At 45.9% G+C, this 25,626-nt stretch overlaps 1 protein-coding gene across 1 annotated transcript in view; it reads right to left on the bottom strand.

The window, feature by feature from the left end:
* Positions 1-23,153, bottom strand: part of MNS1 (meiosis specific nuclear structural 1) — a 35,868-nt gene extending 12,715 nt beyond the window's left edge. The window contains exons 1-6 of the mRNA XM_067471200.1: positions 23,090-23,153; positions 18,405-18,647; positions 15,069-15,196; positions 12,520-12,622; positions 6,895-7,124; positions 3,246-3,462 (exon numbers count right to left, since the gene is read on the bottom strand). Coding sequence (XP_067327301.1) covers positions 3,246-3,462; positions 6,895-7,124; positions 12,520-12,622; positions 15,069-15,196; positions 18,405-18,647; positions 23,090-23,092 — 924 coding nt within the window. The 5' untranslated portion in view covers positions 23,093-23,153. The remainder of the gene's footprint in view (positions 1-3,245; positions 3,463-6,894; positions 7,125-12,519; positions 12,623-15,068; positions 15,197-18,404; positions 18,648-23,089) is intronic.
* Between the last annotated feature and the right edge of the window lie 2,473 nt (positions 23,154-25,626).

The following is a 25,626-nucleotide window of genomic DNA, read 5'->3' as shown; positions in this document are numbered from 1 at the left end:
TTCAATTCCATCGTTGGTGGGGTTCAGAATGTTCTTTGGTTGTAGGTGAACTATAAGTCCCAGCAACTAGAACTCCCAAATGGCAAAATCAATTCTTTTTGGGTGAAGGACATATATTGTCCTGATAGGTGTCTTGGGTCCAAATTTGGTGTCAATTCGCCCAGTGGTTTTTGAGTTCTGTTAATCCCACAAACGAACGTGACATTTTATTTATATAGATAGTGTAATATGTTGTTGTTCATTCGTTCAGTCGTCTCCGACTCTTCGTGACCTCATGGACCAGCCCACGCCAGAGCTCCCTGTCGGCCGTTACCACCCCCAGCTCCCTCAAGGTCAGTCCAGTCACTTCAAGGATGCCATCCATCCATCTTGCCCTTGGTCGGCCCCTCTTCCTTTTGCCTTCCACTTTCCCCAGCATAATTGTCTTCTCTAGGCTTTCCCGTCTCCTCATGATGTGGCCAAAGTACTTCAACTTTGTCTCTAGTATCTTTCCCTCCAGTGAGCAGTCAGGCTTTATTTCCTGGAGGATGGACTGGTTGGATCTTCTCGCAGTCCAAGGCACTCTCAGAACTTTCCTCCAGCACCACAGCTCAAAAGCATCGATCTTCCTTCGCTCAGCCTTCCCTAAGGTCCAGCTCTCACATCCGTAGGTGACTACAGGGAAGACCATGGCTTTGACTAGGCGGATCTTGGTTGCCAGTCTGATGTCTCTACTCTTTACTATTTTATCGAGATTGGACATTGCTCTCCTCCCAAGAAGGAAGCGTCTTCTGATTTCCTGGCCACAGTCTGCATCTGCAGTAATCTTTGCACCTAGAAATACAAACCCTGTCACGGCCTCCACGGTTTCTCCCTCTATTTTCCAGTTGTCAATCATTCTTGTTGCCATAATCTTGGTTTTTTTGACGTTTAGCTGCAACCCGGCTTTTGCGCTTTCTTCTTTCACCTTGATTAGAAGGCTCCTCAACTCCTCCTCGCTTTCGGCCATCAGGGTGGTGTCATCTGCATATCTGAGGTTGTTAATGTTTCTTCCAGCAATTTTCACCCCAGCTTTGCATTCATCCAGCCCCGCACATCGCATGATGTGTTCTGCATACAAGTTAAAAAGGTTGGGTGAGAGGATGCAGCCTTGCCATACGCCTTTCCCAATCTTGAACCAGTCTGTTGTTCCGTGGTCAGTTCTGACTGTGGCTCCTTGGTCCTTGTACAGATTCCTCAGGAGAGAGACAAGGTGGCTTGGTATGCCCATCCCACTAAGAACTTGCCACAATTTATTATGATCCACACAGTCAAAGGCTTTAGAGTAGTCAATGAAGCAGAAGTAGATGTTTTTCTGAAACTCCCTGCCTTTCTCCATTATCCAGCGGATATTGGCAATCTGGTCTCTGGTTCCTCTGCCTTTTCTAAACCCAGCTTGAACATCTGGCAACTCTCGCTCCATGTATTGCTGGAGTCTTCCTTGCAGGATCTTGAGCATTACCTTACTGGCATGAGAAATAAGGGCCACTGTACGGAAGTTGGAGCAGTCCTTCGCATTTCCCTTTTTTGGTATGGGGATATAAGTTGATTTTTTCCAGTCTGATGGCCATTCTTGTGTTTTCCATATTTGCTGGCATATGGCATGCATCACCTTGACAGCATCATCTTTTAAGATTTTAAACAGTTCAGCTGGGATCCCGTCGTCTCCTGCTGCCTTGTTGTTAGCAATGCTTCTTAAGGCCCATTCAACCTCACTCCTCAGGATGTCTGGTTCTAATTCATTCACCACACCATCATAACTATCCTCAATATTATTATCCTTCCTATACAGATCTTCTGTATAGTCTCGCCACCTTCTCTTGATCTCTTCAGCTTCTGTTAGGTCCCTGCCATCTTTGTTTCTTATCATACCAATCTTTGCCTGAAATTTACCTCCAATGTTTCTAATTTTCTGGAAGAGGTCTCTTGTCCTTCCTATTCTGTTGTCTTCTTCCACTTCCATGCATTGCTTATTTAAAAATAGTTCCTTATCTCTTCTAGCTAACCTCTGGAATTGCGCATTTAACTGAGCATATCTCCCCTTATTATCCCTGTTTCCTTTTGCTTTCCTCCTTTCTTGGGCTACTTCCAGTGTCTCAGCAGACAACCATTTTGCCTTCTTGGTTTTCTTTTTCTTTGGGACGTACTTTGTTGCCGCCTCCTGAACAATGTCTCGGACTTCTGTCCATAGTTCTTCTGGGACTCTGTTTACTAAATCTAGTCCTTCAAATCTGTTCTTCACTTCCACTGTATATTCGCTAGGAATGTTAGTGAGATCATATCTAACTGGTCTGTGTATTTTCCCTGATCTCTTTAGTTTTATTTTAAATTGAGCAATAAGAAGTTCGTGATCTGAGCTACAGTCAGCCCCAGGTCTTGTTTTCACCGACTGGATGGATGTCCGCCACCTTTGGCTGCAAAGGATGTAGTCAATCTGATTTCGGTGTTGACCGTCTGGAGAGGTCCATGTATAAAGCCGTCTTTTAGGTTGTTGGAAGAGAGTATTCGTTATACACAGCGAGTTTTCCTGGCAGAATTCTATCAGCCTGCGTCCCGCTTCATTTTGTTCTCCCAGACCATGCTTGCCTGTGATCCCAGTTGTCACTTGACTTCCCACCTTGGCATTCCAGTCTCCTGTAATGAAAATAATGTCTCTTTTTGGTGTATTATCCAGTAGGTCCTGCAGATCCTCATAGAACTGATCTACTTCTGCTTCTTCAGCAGCTGTGGTTGGGGCGTATATTTGGATCACTGTGATGTTGAAAGGCTTTCCTTGCACTCGAATTGAGATCATTCTGTCATTTTTTGGGTTGTATCCAAGCACCGCTTTAGCGAATTTCTTATTAATTATGAAGGCTACTCCATTTCTTCGATGTTCCTCTTGTCCGCAGTAGTAGATCTGGTGGTCATCTGATGTGAAGTGGCCCATTCCAGTCCATTTCAGTTCGCTGACCCCCAGAATACATATATACATATAATTATATATTATATATTACATATAATATTAGTAGTAGTATTGCAGAATAATATTATTTTTGATGTCGATGTGGATTTGTTTTGGGGATTTGAAGGGGGCTGGTTATTTTTGTCTTTGTTCAGCCTCTCACGGCACTGAAGGTTTGCCGATACCTGTTGTAAACCACCCTGAGTCCCCTCGGGGAGACCGAGGGGGCAGGACAAAAATAAAGTTCCATGATGATTATTATTATTCTTGATTACTTCTGTACCTTCTGCTGGAGCATGCGCTTCTGCTCCTCGCTCTGGCGGACCTTGGCCATCCGGCCGTCCTCCCTCTCCTGCCACATGTTGGCAAACGCCACGAGCCTCCGGTTCTCCTCCTCCATCTCCTCGCGCTGCTGGCGCTTCCGCTCGGCCTGGTCCCGCTTGAACTCCTCGATGAACCGCTGCGTCATTCGCTTCTTCTCCATCTTCTCTTGCCTCGCCCTGTGAGGAGGCGTTCAAAACAAGACACCGTTCAGCACCTTCAGGGTCCCCTTCCTCCCCGCCTTCCATCTCTAGGGGTCCACCAACTGAACTACATCCTGCACAAGTTTACAGTCCTCATCAAGGACACATGAATAATATCACAAAGGACGACCACCTCCCCCGCCTCATAGGAAACCTGCTACAAAACAGGAGCTTTTTTGTGGAGTTCCAGGGCCAGAGAAGCAGATGGCGGAAACAGAAGAACGGCCTGCCTCCGGGGAGCGTGCTTGCTCCATCCACGTTCAACATCTACACAAATGATCAGCCACTGCCAGAAGGGACAGAGAGCTTCATCTATGCTGATGATCGTGCCACCACCGCTCAAGCAGGGACCTTTGAGATGGTTGAACAGAAGCTCTCCAAAGCTCTAGGTGCTCTTACTGCCTCTTACAGGGAAAACCAGCTGATCCCTAATCATATATCATATATATAATATCACACAGGACGACCCCCTCACCCGCCTCATAGGAAACCTGCTACAAAACAGGAGCTTCTTTGTTGAGTTCCAGGGCCAGAGAAGCAGATGGCGGAAACAGAAGAACGGCCTGCCTCAGGGGAGTGTGCTTGCTCCATCCATGATCAACATCTACACAAATAATTACACACTGCCAGAAGGGACAGAGAGCTTCATCTATGCTGATGATCACTCCATCACCGCTCAAGCAGGGAGCTTTGAGATGGTTGAACAGAAGCTCTCCGAAGCTCTAGGTGCCCTTACTGCCTATGACAGGGAAAACCAGCTGATCCCTAATCCATCTAAAACACAGACAGGCGCCTTCATCTTAAGAACAGACAAGCATCCCGAGCTCTGAGGATTATCACCTGGGAAGGAATCCCCCTGGAGCATTGCAGCACACCCAAATACCTGGGAGGAGTCCCTCTGGACCGTGCCTTGACCTACAAGAAGCACTGCCTGAACATCAAGGAAAAAAGTGGGTGCTAGAAACAATCTCATACAAAAGCTGACTGGCACAACTTGGGGATCACAACCAGACACAGTGAAGACATCTGCCCTTGCGCTATGCTGCTCTGCTGCTGAGTATGCATGCCCAGTGTGGAACACATCTCACCACACTAAAACAGTGGATGTGGCTCTTAATGAGACATGCTGCATTATCACGGGGCGTCTGTGCCCTACACCACTGGAGAAATTACACTGTCAAGCCGGTATTGCACCACCTGATATCCGCAGGGAAGTTGCAGCCAATAGTGAAAGGACCAAGGCAGAGACATCTCCAGCTCATCCCGTTTGGGTATCAGCCAGCACGTCAACCACTTAAATCAAGAAATAGTTTTCTAAGATCTACAGAGACACTCGCAGGAACACTTCAGCAAGCGAGAGTCCAAAAGTGGCAGGCTCAAACCCAGAACATGATACCAAATGAGAGACTCCCCGCTGGGCACACAGAGGACTGGGCAACTTGGAAGGCGCTGAACAGACTGCGCTCTGGCACCACGAGATGCAGAGCCAACCTCAAGAAATGGGGCCACAAAGTGGAGTCCACGACGTGCGAGTGTGGAGAAGAGCCAACCACTGACCACCTGCTGCAATGCACCCTGAGCCCTTCTTCCACATGATGCACAAGGGAGGACCTCCTTGCGGCAACACCAGAAGCACTCCAAGGGGACAGAGACTGTTCAAAGGACATTTAATCCACTACCAAGCTTGCAAACTTTGTGTTTTCTAAATGTGTTTGTTTGTTTTGTTCTGTTAGAAATGTAATACAATGGTCTGGTTGCCCCTGACACGATAAATAAAAATAAATAAATAAAATCAAGGACACAGATAGGCAGGGAAAAAAAAGCCTTCTCCCACTGGCTTCTCTGACTGCCCCTCTATTCTCTTGCATTTTTTCAGTTGATACTTCTCAGGGGTAAGCCCTGAGTCTTCCATTTTGTTCTCCTCCTGTGAACATGGAGAGAGACAAGATGCCTCTAGAGCAGTGCTTCTCAACCTGGGGGTCGGGACCCCTGGGGGGGGGTCATGAGGGGGTGTTGGAGGGGTCACCAAAGACCATCAGAAAACACAATATTTTTTGTTGATAATGGGGGGGGGGTTTCTGTGTGGGAAGTTTGGCCCAATTTTATCATTGGTGGAGTTCAGAATGCTCTTTGATTGGAGGCGAACTATAAATCCCAGGAATTACAACTCCCAAATGTCAAGTCTCTTTCCCCCAAACTCCACTAGTGTTCACATTATTGAGCATTCATGCCAATTTTGATCCAGATCCATCATTGTTTGAGTCCACAGTGTTCTATGGATGTAGGTGAACTATAACTCCAAAACTCAAGGTCAGTGGCCACCAAACCCTTCCAGTATTTTCTCTTGGTCATGTGAGCTCTGTGTGCCAAGTTTGGTTCAACTCTATCGTTTGCGGAGTTCAGATTTTAGGTGAACTATAAATCCCAGCAACTACAACTCCCAAATGACAAAATAACCCACTCATCCACCCACCTACCCCCCAATATTCACATTTGGGCATATCGGGTATTGTGTCAAATTTGGACCTGGGAATTAAAATACATTCTGCATATCGGATATTAACATTATGATTCATAACAGGAGCAAAATTACAGTTATGATGTGGCAACAAAAATAATTTTATGGTTGGGGGCCACCACAACATGAGGAACGGTATTTAGGGGTCTCGGCATTAGGAAGGTTGACAACCACTGCTCTAGAGAGCGAGAGAGAGAAAGCGAATCCCTGTGTTATCTCTGCTATGTAGAAACGTAGTTCTTTCCCATAAATCTTTTGTGACATTGTGCATTTAAGTAATCAGATCTAATTTTCCAAATAGTCACTGCTAAATGTTTTTATGTGGAATGTTTTTATATTGTGAAATGCTATTTTAAATTGTAAGTCGCTCGGAGCACCTTGGTGGAGAGTGACTAATTAAGAAGTAAAGTGAAGTGAAGTGAAACTTTGACTCTTCTTCCGTAATTTCTGAAGCTCGATTGCTCAACTACTGTTGCAAGAAGCTTCTATTCTGCTAAACTGCTGCAGCTTTACACTTCAAAAGGCTTTTTCCTTTTTGAAAGGACCCATTGTTGCGGAGGATGGCGCTCTCTCACCATATGACCTTAGTTGTTCCAAGTCTTGGATCGATATATTGATCTCTGTGTCCTGCCAAATTCTCTTGTTGCTTCATATCTATTGTCAACATTGGCTAAAACAAACATGGCTTGACCCAAAGTCCAGGTCAATCAATATCTCATCTGAAGGTCTTTGCATGTTTGCAAATCTCCCTCAAGCTGGTCTTTTCAGAATTCAGGTAGGAAGAAAATCTTATTCTAAATTATGATTTTCCTTTATTATTATTTTATTTACGGCTGCCACACCATCATGGATCAGCCTGCGTAATGCAGCCACCACTGGCTCGGACTCACGTTTCATCCTCCTCGTAGATCTTGCGCACAATCTCGTCGATGAGGAGCTTATCCCGCAGGAACTCCTCGTAGGCGGCCTGCCTCCGCCGCTCGCGCTCCTCCAGCTGGCCCTCCAGCTCTTGCTGGTAAAGGAGCTTCTCCTGGTTGCGCTGCGCCTCGCTGGAGATCTCCGCCTCCTCCGCCCTTTCCTGGTCCTCCTTCATCGCCCGGCAGAACTCCGCGTCCTCCTTCTGCGTAGAGAAGCAAAGGGAAGGAGGTGAAGTGTTGCAACCCAGAGCAGGAAACGAGGCCCTAAGATAACCATCCACCACACTTGACTGGGAAAAAACAATCCTTTTTTATTGATGAAAAATGGTTACAAAATAAAGGAAAAATGCAAAGTCAAAAGCCACAGCAAAATCAGCAAACATGAACGTCCATGAACAAGATCAAAAACCCAAAGCCACACTGTAAAATACTGGAACCTGATAGCAATCCACTTACTTACTTACTTAGGCGATCCCTCGCTTTCCGAGGATAATTGTCTTCCAATATTCTTGTGGGTCCGTATGTGGCTGTGAAGCCCTATTCTTGCTCTGCATCTTCTTCCGCAATGAGGGCATTGGTTTCCAGGTGGAAGGCGGTCTCGGCTGGGGTTGGCTTGACGCGCCTTCCTCTTGGCATGTTTCTCTCTTTCACCCTCCACTCGTGCCTCCTCAAATTCTGCAGCACTGCTGGTCACATCTGTCCTCCAGCTGGAGCGCTCAAGGGCCAGGGCTTCCCAGTTCTCAGGGTCTATGCCAGAGTTTTTAAGGTTGGCTTTGAGCCCATCTTTAAATCTCTTTTCCTGTCCACCAGCATTCTGTTTTCCGTTCTTGAGTTCGGAGCAGAGCAACTGCTTTGGGAGATGGTGGTCAGGCATCCGGACAATGTGGCCGGTCCAGCGGAGTTGGTGGCGGAGGACCATAGCTTCAATGCTGGTGGTCTTTGCTTCTTCCAGCACGCTGACATTTGTCCGCTTGTCTTCCCAAGAGATTTGCAGGATTTTTCGGAGGCAGCGCTGATGAAATCGTTCCAGGAGCTGCATGTGACGTCTGTAGACAGTCCACGTCTCACAAGCATAGAGCAGGGTTGGGAAGACAATAGCTTTATAAACAAGCACCTTGGTATCCCTACGGATGTCCCGGTCCTCAAACACTCTCTGCTTCATTCGGAAAAATGCTGCACTTGCAGAGCTCAGGTGGTGTTGTATTTCGGTGTCGATGTTGACTTTGGTGGAGAGGTAGCTGCCAAGGTAGCGGAAATGATCAACATTTTCTAATGTGACACCATTAAGCTGTATCTCTGGCATTGGAGAGGGATTGGCTGGCAACTGCTGGAACAGCACCTTGGTTTTTTCAATGTTCAATGACAAGCCGAGCTTCTCGTATGCTTCTGCAAAGGTGTTTAGAGTGGCTTGTAGATCTTCTTCTGAATGCGCACAGACAACGTTGTCATCAGCATACTGGAGTTCTATAACAGATGTTGTTGTAACCTTGGTTTTGGCTTTCAGTCTGCTGAGGTTAAACAGCTGGCCATCTGTCCGATAGATGATTTCCACTCCGGTGGGAAGCTTCCCATCAACAAGGTGAAGTATCATAGCGATGAAGATGGAGAATAGAGTTGGGGCAATAACACATCCCTGTTTGACACCTGATTCCACCTTAAATGGGTCACTTTGGGAGCCACTGCTGTCCAAGACTGTTGCCTTCATGTCATCGAGGAGGAGCCGCAGGATGTTCACAAATTTGTTAGGGCACCCGATTTTGTGGAGGATGGTCCAGAGAGCGCTGCAATTCACTGTGTCGAATGCCTTTGCAAGGTCGATGAATGCCATGGACAGAGGTTGATTTTGTTCCCTGCATTTTTCTTGGAGCTGTCGTGCAGTGAAGATCATGTCCACGGTTCCTCTGGAGGGGCGGAAGCCGTTCTGGGATTCTGGGAGGGTGTCTTCTGAGAGGGGCAGAAGGCGGTTTGCAAGGATTCTTGCGAGGATTTTCCCAGCGGAGGTTAGAAGGGAGATACCTCGATAGTTTCCGCAGTCTGTTCTTTCCCCTTTTTTGAAGAGAGTGATGATGGTGGCATCCTTGAAATCTGCTGGGATTTTCTCGGTCACCCACACTTTTTCTATGAGCTGGTGGAGTTGTTGTGTCAGCTCAGGTCCTCCCACTAACCACAATCCACTAACCGTACTTGGTGTCCTAGAAATCTCTCAAGACGATGGCCAGAGGAACCGGGAGAACTGCCAAGGTCTTCATCAATCTAAAATGATGCCTGAACTGAGAAAGTCAGCCCGGCGGAAGGCACTTAAAGCCGAGGAATTGGTTTCGTGAAACGCCTCCCTGCTTTGAAGCCGTTGTTTGTATTTCTTTTAATCTGGAAGACCTTCGCAAGCGGAGTGATTCACTCCTGTCTTGCCAGATCTGGCCCCTTCTGTTCTCATTAAGGTTCCCAGGTGCAGAAGGGAGTGAAAGGTCATGGCTTCCCTCTGAAACATTCTCATGAACACTGGGACTTTCATTTTCCAAATCTACAGAAGTTTCTTCCTCACTAATTTCAGGAGCATTGGCATCAAGAAGTCCATTTTCATTAGCATCAGTAAATATATTTTCATTAGCATCAGGAGGAACAAACAGAGAATCAGGTTCAAACTCAGGCTGAACCCCAACATGAAGCAGGCTCCGCAACCCCCAAGAGGCTCCAAGGAGGCCCCATAACCCTAGCAGAAGGCAACCAAAGACGGGTGAGCAAAGGAGACGGCCACAAGGAGCCACTTCGGGTCATCAACACCCCAAACCCCCTCAAGAGCCACACAATGGGACAGATGGGCAAGGAAGGAAAGGCCATCAACACAGTCTTATTATGGAAGCTCCTCAGAAGGCATGGAGGACCATCTTCCTCTTAATGCACAGCCCTTCACTGCATTGAACCATCACTCTGCATGCCAAAAACAGCAGAGTCCTGGTGCCGTCCCGAGTCCCCTTGGGGAGATGGTGGCGGGGTATAAATACATTATTATTATTATTATTATTATTATTATTATTATTATTATTATTATTTTAAAAATGTGTGTTATTGTCTATATGTGAGATATATTAATTATATTGTTTTGTTTGCTTACTGCTTTGTTGTTTACTGAAGTGTTTTTGGGCTTGGCCTCACGTAAGCCACCCCGAGTCCCCTTGGGGAGATGGTGGTGGGGTATCAATAAATTATTATTATTATTGTTATTATTGTTATTATTTTAAATGTTTTGTGTGTTATTGTCTATATGTGAGTTATATTAATTATATTGTTTTGTTTGCTTACTGCTTTGTTGTTTACTGAAGTGTTGTTGGGCTTGGCCTCATGTAAGCCACCCCAAGTCCCCTTGGGGAGATGGTGGCAGGGTATAAATAAATAATAATAATAATAATAATAATAATTATTATTATTATTAAAAATGTGTGTGTTATTGTCTATATGTGAGTTATATTAATTATATTGTTTTATTTGCTTATTATTATTGGGGAGATGGTGGCGGGGTATAAATAAATAAATAAATAATAATAATAATAATTATTATTATTATTACTGAAATTAGGGGGTGTCTTACAACTGAGGAATATATGGCATTATATTATGATTACACTCTGTTAACACCATGTTTGTTCCTGGATTCTCAATGTCATTTCCTAATTGGTCCTATCATAAAAACATGTGGAAAGTGGATTAAACTGCCCAAACTGTGTTCTTTTGTGACTGAGACATCCTGGGGCAGCGCATTTAGTGAAAGTTTTGCAATGAATACCTCAACCAATTCAACAGAGTTTGTGTCAACCACAAAAACAAAGTTTCTGGAGGAGAAAAACTACTTTCAAAGTAAGGACTGCACAATTAAACAGGAAATAAGCTTTCAAACAGATTGTTACATAATGTTGTTATAATAATAATAATAATAATACTTTATTTATACCCTGCTACCATCTCCCCAAGGGACTCGGTGCGGCTTACATGAGGCTCGCAATACAAACAATACAAGCAATACAAGTACAATACAAAGCAATTAAAATAACTCACATACACAAATAGCATAAACATTAAACAAGATGCAGTGCATATTTAAAACTATGGCTAGGCCAAATGTAATTGAAAATTAAAATAATAATGCTAGGCATGGACAAGATGCAGGAGGTGGGGCGTTGATGGAGAAATACAAGCAGTCCTAAATCGATATAAAGTGCTTTGTGGGACATAGTGGTAAGGGTTCATTATTCTGGGAAAGCACACTGGAACAACCACATTTTTGAGCTCCTCCTGAAGACTGCCAAAGATGGGGCATGCCTGATGGAGTGAGTTCCAGAGTCGAGGGGCCACCACCGAGAAGGCCCTCTCTCTCGTCCCCACTAAACGTGCTTGTGATGCAGGTGGGACTGTGAGCAGGGCCTCTCCAGATTATCGAAGAGATCATGTAGGTTCGTACACAGAAATGCGGTCACACAGGGCTTTGTAGGTGAGAACCTGCACCTTGAATTGGGTCTGGAAAATGATCAGCAGCCAGTGGAGCTATTTAAACAGGAGGGTTGACCGCTCCCTGTAAGGAGCACCAGTTAACAAACTGGCCGCTGCCCGTTGGACCAACTGAAATTTCTGAGCCGTTTTCAAGGGCAGCCCCACGTAGAGGGCATTACAGTAGTCCAATCTGGAGATAACTAAGGCATGGACCACCCTGGCCAGATCCGCCTTTGCGAGGTACGGTCACAGTTGGTGCACGAGTCTCAATTGTGCAAAAGCCCTCCCGGCCACAGCTGATGCCTCAAGCGTAAGTGATGAGTCCAGGAGGACCCCCCAAACTGCGGACCTGTGACTTCAGGGGGAGCGTAACCCCGTCCAGCACAGGTTGCCACCCTATACCCCAATCTGGTTTATGATTGACCAGGAGGATCCCTGTCTTATCAGGATTAATCTTCAGCTTGTTCCTCCTCATCCAGAGAGACACGTCTGCATAGAGATGGCACCCAACTCCAAAACTCCGGATGACCTCTCCCAGCGGTTTCATGTAGATGTTGAAAAGCATGGGAGACAGAATGGAGCCTTGCAGGACCCTACAGGTTAAGGGCCAGGGGTCCAAGCAGGCGTCTCCCAGCTTCACCATCTGGGATCGACCCTCCAGGAAGGACCGGAGCCACGACAGAACCGTGCTCCCAAGACCCATCCCAGAGAGACGAGCCAGAAGGATACCATGATCGATGGTATCGAAAGCCGCTGAGATGTCCAAGAGAACCAGAAGGGTCACACTCCCCGTGCCCAGCTCCCTGCGGAGGTCATCCACCAAGGCGACCAAAGCCATCTCGGTGCCGTGGCCAGGCCTGAAGCCAGACTATGACTGGTCCAGATAGCTGATGTCATCCCGGAAGCTCTAGAGCTGAGAGGTGACCACCCGCTCCAGCACCTTGCCCAAAAAAGGGAGGTTGGAGATTGGTCTATAGTTGTTCAAGACCATGGGGTCAAGGGAGGTCTTTTATTGTTGTGATGAGAAGGATAACAATGATGTCCAGCTCGCCAGTGGCTCACGATTCCAGGATGATGATTCCCTTTTCAGACTTGGAGAGGCGTAAGACAACTTACCATTTGCTCGTACTTCTGGGCTTCCTTCTCGGCGATCTGTGCCGCCCGCTCTTTGTTCATATACGCCGACTGCAGCTTCCTCTCCAGCTCCCGGAGTTCCAGGCTGGAAGGCAAGCAAAGGGTCAAATGGGATGAAACGTTTGGGAAAGAAACACCGGCGAGACCCAGTTTGCCGATGGGAGCTCTGCTGGTTTACAAACAGCCACATTCTGAGCCCAGAAATAATCTTTATATATAAAATCTCAGCCTGCATATGTTTGTGCTCGCAAAACTCAAAAAGTAGTTGGTCGATAGACTTGACATTTCGACACAACGTTGCATTCCTATACACACTTATTTTTATAGTGAGATGAAATTTAAACACCACCTTGCATTCAAAAACACACATGTATTTGGACTAAAATGAATAGACAAAGTGGAATCTGTGATGCCAGGGCAACCCTTCATAGCTGAAATGTGTATTTAGAGTAAAACTGGCAGTCCGGGATGCCCAAAGCAACAACCCACAGCCTAGCTTTCATTTTACCTCAGCAATATAAGAACTGAAAACTGAGCACTGAAATTTGGACACAATGTTGCATTTGAATACACACATGTATTTCGGGTAAAACTGGCAGTCCGGGAATAGACGAAGTGGAATCTGTGATGCCAGGGCAACCACTCACAGCCTAGCTTTCATTTTACCTCAGCAATATAAGAAATGAAAACTGAGCATTGAAATTTGGACACAACGTTGCATTTGAATACACACATGCATTTAGGGTAAAACTGGCAGTCTGGGAATAGACAAAGTGGAATCTGTGATGCCAGGGCAACCCTTCATAGCTGAGCTTTCATTTTACCTCAGCAATATAAGAAACGAAAACTGAGCAGTGAAACTTGGACACAATGTTGCATTTGAATACACACATGTATTTAGGGTAAAACCGGCAGTCCGGGAATAGACAAAGTGGAATCTGTGATGCCAGGGCAACCACTCATAGCTGAGCTTCCATTTTACCTCAGCGATATAAGAAATGAAAACTGAGCATTGAAATTTGGACACAACGTTGCATTTGAATACACACATGTATTTAGGGTAAAACTGGCAGTCTGGGAATAGACAAAGTGGAATCTGTGATGCCAGGGCAACCACTCATAGCTGAGCTTTCATTTTACCTCAGCAATATAAGAAATGAAAACTGAGCACTGAAATTTGGACACAACGTTGCATTCAAAAAAACAACAACATGTATTTAGAGTAAAACTGGCAGTCTGGGAATAGACAAAGTGGAATCTGTGATGCCCAAAGCAACCACTCACAGCCAAGCTTTCATTTTACCACAGCAATATAAGAATTGAAAACAGCACTGAAATTAGGACACGCATTGCATTCGAATACATACATGTATTTAGAGTAAAACTGGCAGTACGGGAATAGACAAAGTGGAATCTGTGATGCCAGAGGAACCATTCACAGCCGAGCTTTCATTTTACCTCAGTAATATAAGAAACAAAAACTGAGCACTGAAATTTGGACACAACATTGCATTCAAATACAAATGTGTATTTAGAGTAAAACTGGCAGTCCGGGATGCCCAAAGCAACCATTCACAGCCTAGCTTTCATTTTACCTCAGCAATATAAGAAATGAAAACTGAGCACTGAAATTTGGACACAATGTTGCATTCAAATACAAACGTGTATTTAGAGTAAAACTGGCAGTCCGGGAATAGACAAAGTGGAATCTGTGATGCCCAAAGCAACCACTCACAGCCGAGCTTTCATTTTACCTCAGCAATATAAGAAATGAAATCTGAGCACTGAAATTTGGACACTACATTGCATTCAAATACAGCAGAGAGTGTTTGAGGACCAGGACATCTGTAGGGAGACCAAGGGGCTTGTCTATAAAGCAATTCCCCTCCCAACCCTGCTATATGCCTGCGAGACGTGGACTGTTTACAGACGTCACATGCAACTCCTAGAACGATTCCATCAGCGCTGCCTCCGGAAAATCCTGCAAATCTCTTGAGAAGACAGGCGGACAAACGTCAGCATGCTGGAAGAAGCAAAGATCTCCAGCATTGAAGCAATGGTCCTCCGCCATCAACTCCACTGGACCGGCCACGTCGTCCAGATGCCCGACCACCATCTCCGAAAACAGTTGCTCTACTCCAAACTCAAGAACGGAAAACGGAATCTTGGTGGGCAGGAAAAGAGATTGAAAGATGGGCTCAAAACTCTGGCATAGACACTGAGAACTGGGAAGCCCTGGCCCTTGAGCACTCCAGCTGGAGGTCAGCTGTGACCAGCAGTGCTGCAGAATTTTAAGAGGCAGGAATGGAGAGCGAAAGAGAGAAATGTGCCAAGGGGAAGACGCGTCAAGCCAACCCCGTCCGGGACCGCCTTCCACCTGGAAACCGATGCCCTCACTGCGGGAGAAGATGCAGAGCAAGAATAGGGCTCCACAGCCACATGCGGACCCACCAACAGAACACCGAACTTGGAGTACCATCATCCTCGGACTATGAGGGATCGCCTATGTAAGTAAAGGGGAGCGGAATCACCTGTTCTCTTTGATTTGCTGCCTCATCTTTTCGTCTTTCAGCTTATCGTGCTTCAGTTTGGCCAGTTCCGCCGCCAGCTTCTCTTCTTGCTCCCACTCCAGTTCTTTCAACCTTTTGTTTTCTTCTGCCTGAATGAACATCGAATCAGATCTTAAGCAAAGTAAAGGCTGTTCTACATCTTAAAAAAAATATCTGGGGATTCGATCTCTTAAATTGTCTAAATTGTGTTCATTTTGTCTTAATGTTTGTATTTCTATATATTAAACTAGCCATCCCCCTGCGACGCGTTGCTGTGGCCCAGTCTGCATATATGTGATTTGTGTGTGTATATATTTGTGTAAATGTGTGCATGTGTATTGTCGAAGGCTTTCATGGCCAGAATCACTGGGTTGTTGTAGGTTTTTTCAGGCTATATGGCCATGGTCTAGAGGCATTCTCTCCTGACGTTTCGCCTGCATTTACGGCAAGCATCCTCAGAGGTTGTGAGGTCTGTTGAACTAGGAAAAGGGGTTTATATATCTGTGGAATGACCAGGGTGGGACAAAGGACTCTTGTCTGTTGGAGCTAGGTGTGAATGGGTTGTTGTAGGTTCTTTCGGGCTATATCGCCATGGTCTAGAGGCATTCTCCCCTGACGTTTCGCCTGCATCTATGGCAAGCATCCTCAGAGGTAGTGAGGTCTGTTGGAACTAGGAAAAAGGGTTTATATATCTGTGGAATGATGTCCAGGGTGGGACGAAGGACACTTGTCTGCTGGAGCTAGGTGGGAATGTTTCAGCTGACCACCTTGATTAGCGTTTGATGGCCTGGCAGTGCCTGAGGCAATCTTTTGTTGAGAGGTGATTAGATGTCCACAGATATATAAATATTATTATTATTATTATTATTATTATTATTATTATTATGTATTGTCGAAGGCTTTCATGGCCGGAATCACTGGGTTGTTGTAGGATTTTTCAGGCTATAGGGCCATGTTCTAGAGGCATTCTCTCCTGGCAAGGACTCTTGTCTGCTGGAGCTAGGTGGGTTGTTGTAGGTTATTTCGGGCTATATGGCCACGTTCTAGAGGCATTCTCTCCTGACGTTTCGCCTGCATCTATGGCAAGCATCCTCAGAGGTAGTGAGGTCTGTTGGAACCAGGAAAAAGGGGTTTATATATCTGTGGAATGACTGGGGTGGGGCAAAGAGCTCTTCTCTGCTGGAGCTAGGTGTGAATGTTTCAACTGACCACCTTGATTAGCATATAATGGCCTGGCAGTGCCTGGAGCAATCCTTTGTTGAGTGGTGATTAGATGTCCATGTCTGTTTCCTCTCTGTTGTTGTGCTGTTGTAATTTTAGAGGTTTTTTTAAAATACTGGTAGCCAGATTTTGTTCATTTTCATGGTTTCCTCCTTTCTGTTGAAATTGTCCACATGCTTGTAGATTTCAATGGCTTCTCTGTGTAGACATCGAATAGACTCTCAACAAAAGATTGCTCCAGGCACTGCCAGGCAATCAAATGCTGATCAATGTGATTAAAAGCTATTCCACACAGGAAAGATTCCACGTTTTATATACTGGTATATTTTTATATTGTACTATATTATTATATCACAATACATATAATACACTACCAGTATATTATATTATTAGTAGTACAAAATATATTGTATTACATATATAATATATACTGGCATTTTTGGGTCAGGGCGGAACGTGAATAGGAATGCTGCTGGATTCTGAGTGGTCAGAAGATGAGGAAAGGGATGCTGGAATAGATTTAGAGGGCCCAGAGGGGGATGGAAGTGGTCTGGAGAGAGTTGTTTAGGAATCTCCTGGCAGTTCATAGGCATGATATCAGTTATCATGGGAACCTGTCAGAAGTACCAGTTGAGGGAAATGTACTAATATTTGTCTAGGTCAAGGCGCTTGGAATTGCGGAGACAGGGCATGATACAAAGACCGACTAACTTTACCTTAACTTAGAGATAATGAGAGGAAGAGCAGGTGTGTGATAAATGATGTTATGGGAGGGATCGAGGCTTCTTAAAGTGGTTCCTGCTGATACAATCTTTGTGAGAGCAACGCTGTATTCAGGTGAATAGCTCGCAGTTCTTGGTCCTACATTTTTGGAATTCATGTATTCAAGTTTCTAAGTTTGTTCCTGTTGCTAGTTCATGTGTGGCATATTGTCCAAGGTTTTCATGGCTGGAATCACTAGGTTCTTGTGGGTTTTCTCGGGCTATAGGGCCATGTTCTAGAGGCATTTTCTCCTGACGTTTTGCCTGCATCTATGGCAAGCATCCTCAGAGGTAGTGAGGTCTGTTGGAATTAGGACAATGGGTTTATATATCTGTGGAATGACTGGGGTGGGGCAAGGAGCTCTTCCCTGCTGGAGCTATCATTTCTCCAATGTGTGGCATACATTGTCTGCTATGTTCTAGAGAGATTTTCTCCTGACGTTTCGCCTGCATCTATGGCAAGCATCCTCAGAGGTAGTGAGGTCTCTTTCTAGCCCCTCTCCCTTGACCTTTTGATGGAAAGTACCTTCTTGTACCTGCAGACTCTGCGCTTAACCACAACCTTTGGCTTAACCACAACACAACTACTTCCTATGTGTGGATTGTTGTTGTTTCTTTGGGCTATATGGCCATGCTCTAGAGGCATTCCCTCCTGACGTTTCGCCTGCATCTATGGCAAGCATCCTTACAGGTAGTGAGGTCTGTTGGAACTAGGAATATGGGTTTATATATCTGTGGAATGACTGGGGTGGGGCAAAGAGCTCTTCTCTGCTGGAGCTAGGTGTGAATGTTTCAACTGACCACCTTGATTAGCGTTTGATGGCCTGGCAGTGCCTGGGGCAATCTTTTGTTGAGAGGTGATTAATGTCCACAGACATATAAATAATATAATAATAATCAATATTATAATTATAATGTATTGTCGAAGGCTTTCATGGTCGGAATCACTGGGCTGTTGTAGGTTATTTCGGGCTATATGGCCATGTTCTAGAGGCATTCTCTCCTGACGTTTCGCCTGCATCTATGGCAAGCATCCTCAGAGGTAGTGAGGTCTGTTGAAAAAGGGTTGATATATCTGTGGAATGACTGGGGTGGGGCAAAGAGCTCTTCTCTGCTGGAGCTAGGTGTGAATGTTTCAACTGACCACCTTCATTAGCATTCAACAAAAGATTCCCCCAGGCTCAGCCAGGCCTTCAAATGCTAATGAAGGTGGTACTCTTCTCTAAATAAACTTTTACTTACTAAATTATCTGGACAGAGTGTGGTTTGTGGTGAAAAGGTGTTTCAGGGCTCTAGTGCAACACCGGGTGCGCCAAGGGATGTCGGGCAGACTCACCCGCTGCAGGGCTTCCTCCATGCGGCGCTCATGCTGCTCCTGGATCAGGCGGCGGGTGACGCGCTTCTTCTCCACGCGCTCCTCAGCCTCCCACATCACCTCCAGCTCCCGTATCCGCTGCACTTTCCGGGCATGCGCCAGCTCTCGCATCTGCTGGAAGTACACCTCATGCTGCTTGCGCTCCAGCTCCTGGGCCGCCGTTGCGTGTGCTTCTGCCGGGCGGCTGACCCGGCGCAAGGACGCCTGCCGAGGAGAAGAAGGCAAAAGAGTCAGGGGAGCCAAGTGGAGGAAGGGAGCCCAAAAGGGCCATCCAGCCCAACCCAGTCCCTCCAAGGACATTTCAGATCACAGCGGGCGCCATGAATATGTAGCCCAAACCCTGCCAATGTCCTCCCCAAACATCATACTGCCTGTCACCCAAGTGAAGGCTTTCATTCGGGGACAATTTCATCCTAGGTGTTCTCTTTTTTCCTCCAGAATGGACACCCCAGGGTTCCTTACTCTTTCCATTGCTGTGGAATTTGCATGACCCCACCCACTGCCTTTCCCTTAACCCTTTCCTACCATTTTCTATGGCACACAGCAAACAGGAATTAATCAGCAACTGAACAAGAGGTTTGGGAAGAATTCACAATGATTTATAGGAGTTGTGGTTCACCTACATCCAGAGAGAACTCTGAACCCAACCATCAATGGATCTGGACCACACACCATGGATGATGGGATTTGCAGTACTTCCACTGCATTCCTGAGACCACTGCAACCCCCACTAATGACGGACCTGGACCAATCCTGCCACACAGACCTTCCATGACCCACTTTACATCCTGGTGCAGTTTGGGGAAGGATGGACCACAAAGGATGGGATTTGCAGTACCTTCATCCACATCCAGAGACTACTGCAACCCCCAAGAATGACAGACCTGGATCAAACTTGCCACACAGACTCTCCATGATGGACTTTACATCCTGGTAAGATTTGGGAGAGGCTGGACCCAGGACGATGGGAATTGCAGTATCTTCACTCACTTCCAGAAACCACTGAGACATGAACGAATGATGCACCTGGACCACATTTGACACACACAGACTCTCTATGACACAATTTCTGTCCTGGTAAGGGTTGGGGGGACGGACCACAGACAATGGGATTTGCAATACTTTCACCCACTTCCATAGACCACGGCGACTCCCAAAAATGATGGGCCTGCATCAAATTTGGGGCACAAAACCTCCATGACCAACAGAACATACTGGAGGGGCTTGGGGAACTGCCCAACCCACATGGAGTTGTAGTTCACCCTGGATCCAGAGCACCTTGAACCTCACGACTGACGGATTTGGATCAAACATGGCACACAGAACCCCGGTGACCCACATCCTTATGCATTTTCTGATGGGAGCATTCATAAAAAAACAGCAGGACTTTTTAAATGAAATATAGCTACAAATTTTCGAACGGATATTACCGAACACCCCAAAACAAGCAATGCCTTTTTCAAACCTAAACGGTTTGGGACCTGCCTACCTGCGTGACCGCATCTCCGTATATGAACCCACGCGCTCCCTCTGTTCATCTGGAGAGGTCCTGCTCACGATCCCACCTGCGTCGCAAGCGCGTTTGGTGGGGACGAGGGACAGGGCCTTCTCTGTGGTGGCCCCCCGGCTCTGGAACTCTCTCCCCAAGGACATCAGACAAGCCCCAACGTTGGCAGTCTTTAGGAAGAGCTTGAAGACGTGGCTGTTCCAGTGTGCCTTCCCAGAATAGGAATCTCCTAACATCATGTCCCAAATGCACTTTACTAGAGATTTAAGATTGTCTGCACACCGCAGCTATCTCGAAAAACCTATCCATCTCACCTGTCATGTCCAGCATTTTTAATTTTATTTATTGCATTTGGCCCGGCCCTTTGTTTTTAAATGTGTCATGATGTTATTGTTTAATGTTTCCTGTTTATTGCTTCAATGTTTATTGGTTTGCTTTTTTGAGTTTTACGGTTGTATTTGTTATGTTGTTGTTTTATTGAGGGCCTCGGCCTTTGTAAGCCGCACCGAGTCCTTCGGGAGATGTTAGCGGGGGACAAATAAAGATAATAATAATAATAATAATAATAATAATAATAATAATAAATAACCCAGGCACCACTGGGTCCAAGCTAATAATAATAATAATAATACTTTATTGGTATCCTGCCCTATCTCCCTCTGGAGACTCAGGGCGGTTTACAACAAGCAACGGCAAACATTCAAAGCCATAAGGTGCCAGCAGAACCGAAACAACCAACCTCCCCCCAAATCAAATAACATATCCAACCACATCAAAGTGATAATAAATGACATGACAATGATAACAATGATAATAATAACAATAATAGTGCTACTCTGCTGCTGAGTACGCATGCCTGGTGTGGAACACATCTCACGACGCTAATACAGTGGATGTGGCTCTTAATGAGACATGCCGCATTATCACGGGGTGTCTGCGTCCTACACCACTGGAGAAATGACACTGCTTAGCCGGCCAAGAGTACAAGGTCCAACAAATTCCTCGCTTGCCTTGCAGACAATTTCATGGTCCAGAAGGTAGAAGAGGCAACAAGGGGATTGGCTACTCTTGATCTCATCCTAACATATGCGGAGGACCTGATCGATGCGGTCAAAGTGGTAGGATCCTTAGGGGCAAGTGACCATGTGCTCCTGCAATTTGAGGTACAAAGGAAGGCTGAAACTAAGACAAGTCAAACCCGCATTTTGGACTTTAGGAGAGCTGATTTCCAAAAAATGAAGGAAACACTGAGCAGCATTCCGTGGACACAGATACTAAAAGACAAGGGAGTTACGGATGGATGGGAATTTTTCAAGAGTGAAATACTCAAGGCGCAATTGCAAACCGTGCCAACAAAGAGAAAAAATAGGACAAGTGCAAAGAAGCCAGAATGGATGTCCAAAGAACTTCTAACTGTGCTAAGACACAAAAGAGACATGCACAAGAAGTGGAAAAAGGGAGAAATCACCAAAGAAGAATTCAAACAAATAGCCAACACCTGTAGGGAAAAGGTCCGCAAGGCTAAAGCAAAAAACGAGCTCAGACTTGCCAGGGACATTAAAAACAATAAAAAGGGCTTCTATTCTTATGTCAGTAGAAAAAGGAAAAACAAGGAGGCGAGAGGGCCTCTTCGAGGAGAAGATGGGGCAATGCTGACAGGGGATGATAGGGAAAAGGCAGAACTACTTAATGCCTTCTTCGCCTCGGACAGACAGAGTGTTGGAGAACAAGACTCCTGACCTCACAATCGTGATAAAAAACAAAGTATGGATTGTTGATGTTGCAATCCCATAGACAGCAGGATTGAAGAGAAACAACTGGAAAAGCTGACATTATATGAAGATTTAAAGATCAAACTCCAAAGACTCTGGCACAAGCCAGTCAAGGTGGTCCCAGTGGTGCTGGGCACACTGGGTGCAGTGCCTCAAGACCTTGGTCTGCACTTAAACACAATTAGTGCTGACAAGACTGCCACCTGCCAGCTGCAAAAGGCCACCCTAGTGGGATCTGTATGTGTTATTCGCCAATATATCACACAGTCCTAGACACTTGGGAAGCGCCTGACGTCTGATACAATTCAACAGCCAGAAGAGTGTCTGCTGTGAACTCATCTCGTTGTGTTTCAAATCTATATAAATAAAAATGTAATGTTCAATGTATTGTCGAAGACTTTCATGGCTGGAATCACTGGGTTGTTGTAGGTTTTTTGGGGCTATATGGCCATGGTCTAGAGGCATTCTCTCCTGACGTTTCGCCGGCATCTATGGCAAGCATCCTCAGAGGGAGGGAGGTCTGTTGGAACTAGGAAAAGGGGTTTATATATCTGTGGAATGACCAGGGTGGGACAAAGGACTCTTGCCTGCTGGAACGAGGTGGGAATGTTTCAACTGACCACCTTGACTAGCATTTGCTGGCCTGGCAGTGCCTGGAGCAAACTTTTTTTGAGAGGTGATTAGATGCACTTGTTTGTTTCCTCTCTGTTGTGGTGCTGTTGTGAATGTTTCAACTGACCACCTTAATTAGTGGGTTGTTGTAGGTTTTTCCGGGCTATATGGCCATGGTCTAGAGGCATTCTCTCCTGACGTTTCACCTACATCTATGGCAAGCATCCTCAGAGGTAGTGAGGTCTGTTGGAACTAGGAAATTGAGTTTATATATCTGTGGAATGACCAGGGTGGGACAAAGGACTCTTGTCTGCTGGAGCTAGGTGGGAATGTTTCAACTGACCACCTTGACTAGCATTTGATGGCCTGGCAGTGCCTGGGGCAATCTTTTGTTGAGAGGTGATTAGATGTCCTTGTTTGTTTCCTCTCCGTTGTCGTGCTGTGCCGCAGGATGTTCACAAATTTGGAGGATGGTCCGAAAACACAATCGAAACCCTCCTGACAGATGGCCATCCAAACTCTGCTTAGGAATAGGAAAAAGGGCGTGGAAGAGATCCCCTGGAGCCGCCCTTCCAGGGGCAATTCCCTTCTGGCAGGGGACATGCTTCTACCATAGGGCAGGACACAATCGAACCCTCCCCGACAGACGGCCAGCCAGCCCAGAGTTGGGACCCCAAAGGCCATTCAGTCCAACCCCCTCCTGACATAAAGGAAGGCACCAAGAGATCCCCATCCCTCCTTCCTTGGCGTCTCACCATTTTGCCGCCTTCACTCCCTCTTCTTTCGATCCTTCAGAAGCAAAAGGCGCCACTCGACGCAGTTGCCGTGGCAACCCACACTTCCGGCGGAAGCAGGCTTCTCCGTCGCTTCTTCTCCTTCGTCAAGGCGACGCGCCACCTCATTGGTCCGAAGCTGTGGCTTGGCTCCGCCCCCCGGAGAGAGAGGGCGGGGTCTCCGCCGCCAAGGCAACCCCTTGGCTCTGGCTTGCTGCGCCTGCGCACTGCCCCCTGCTGGGCTTGTTTGGGTCCCATGTCATCCTCCTCCTCTTTCCAAGTCCTTTGTAATAGAATATCATCTTAATTACCTTGAAATATATTATATACTAGCCATCCCCTGCCACGTGTTGCTGTGGCCCAGTCTGTGTATATGTGTGTGTATATATTTGTGTGTGTGTATATATATATATATATATATGTGGTTTTGTGCATGTGTTGTAATATATTTTTAATGTCTTGTCGAAGGCTTTCATGGCCAAAATCACTGGCTTGTAGGTTTTTTCAGGCTATATGGCTTTGATCTAGAGGCATTCTCTCCTGACGTTTCGCCTGCATCTATGGCAAGCATCCTCAGAGGGAGTGAGGTCTGTTGGAAGTTAGGAAAAAGGTTTATATATCTGTGGAATGATGTCCAGGGTGGGACAAAGGGCTCTTGTCTGTTGGAGCTAGGGGGGGAATGTTTCAACTGACCACCTTCATTAGCATTGGAAGGCCTGGCAGTGCCTCTAGCATACTCTCCTGACATTTCGCCTGCATCTATGGCAAGCATCCTCAGAGGGACGGCGGTCTCTTGGAAATAGGAAAAAGGGTTTATATATCTGTGGAATGACCAGGGTGGGACAAAGGACTCTTGTCTGCTGGAGCGCAGTGTGAATGTTTCCACTGACCACCTTGATTAGCATTTGATGGCCTGACAGTGCCTTGAGCAAACTTTTGTTGCTTGTGGATTTCAATGGCTTCTCTGTGTATTTATATTTACTGGGTTGTTGTAGGTTTTTTCGGGCTATATGGCCATGTTCTAGAGGCATTCTCTCCTGACGTTTCGCCTGCATCTATGGCAAGCATCCTCAGAGGTGGTGAGGTCTGTTAGAACTAGGAAAGTAGGTTTATATATCTATGGAATTGACCAGGGTGGGACACAGGACTCTTGTCTGCTGGAGCGAGGTGTGAATGTTTCAACTGACCACCGTGATTAGCATTTGATGGCCTGGCAGTGCCTGGAGCAAAATCAAGGGACATGAAAGGCCCTGCAGACTCCTTCAACCAGAGAATTCAGCCATAGCAGAGCACCTGATGAGCCAATATACGAATGAAAGCGCCACAAGAAAATCATCCACAAGAAAACCTTTTTCTTGACATCTAATCACCTCTCAACAAAAGTTTGCTCTAGGCACTGTCAGGCCATTATATGCTAATCAAGGTGGTCAGTTGAAACATTCCCACCTAGCTCCAGAAGTCAGGCATAGCAGAGCACCCAAGGAACCAGCCTGGACACAGCATACTATCTGAGAACACAGAAATGCTGGACCACACCAACAACCACCATGTCAGGCTATACAGAGAAGCCATTGAAATCCACAAGAGGCATGTGGACAATTTCAATAGAAAGGAGGAAACCATGAAAATGAACAAGATCTGGTTCCCAGTATTAAGAAAAAACTCTAAAATTACAATAGCAAAACAAGAGAGGAAACAATCAGGCACATCTAATCACCACTCAACAAAAGATTGCTCTAGGCACTGTCAGGCCATTATATGCTAATCAAGGTGGTCAGTTGAAACATTCACACCTAGCTTCAGAAGTCAGCCATAGCAGAGCACCCAAGGAACTAACCTGGACACAGCATCTTATTTGAGAACACAGAAGTGCTGGACCACTCTCACAACCACCATGTCAGACGACACAGAGAAGCCATTGAAATCCACAAGAAGCAGGTGGACAATTTCAACAGAAAGGAGGAAACCATGAAAGTGAACACAATCTGGCCACCAGTATTAAAAAAAACTCTAAAATTACAACAGCAAAACAGCAGAGAGGAAACAACCAGGCAAACAAGGACAACTAATCACCGCTCAACAAAAGTTTGCTCCAGGCACTGTGAGGCCATTATATGCTAATCAAGGTGGTCAGTTGAAACTTTATAATAATAATAATTATTATTATTATCTTTATTTGTACCCCGCTAACATCTCCCGAAGGACTCGGTGCGGCTTACAAAAGGCCAAGGCCCACAATAAAGCAACAGCATAACAAATACAACAATAAAACTCATAAAACAAACAATTTTTTTTAAAAGCAGTAACAATAAACATTAAAAACAGTAACACCACAACACATTTAAAAACTAAGGCCAGGCCAAATGTAATGTAATTAGCCATCAAATGCTAATTAAGATGGTCAGTTGAAACATTCACACCTAGCTCCAGCAGACAAGAGTTCTTTGTCCCACCCTGGCCATTCCACAGATATATAAACCCTTTTTCCTAGTTCCAACAGACCTCACTCCCTCTGAGGA

This window comes from Anolis sagrei, chromosome 9, assembly GCF_037176765.1.
Source record: "Anolis sagrei isolate rAnoSag1 chromosome 9, rAnoSag1.mat, whole genome shotgun sequence".
Lineage (NCBI taxonomy): Eukaryota > Metazoa > Chordata > Lepidosauria > Squamata > Dactyloidae > Anolis > Anolis sagrei.
The sequence above is the reverse complement of the archived record's forward strand: the minus strand, read 5'-3'. Positions and strand labels throughout refer to the sequence as shown.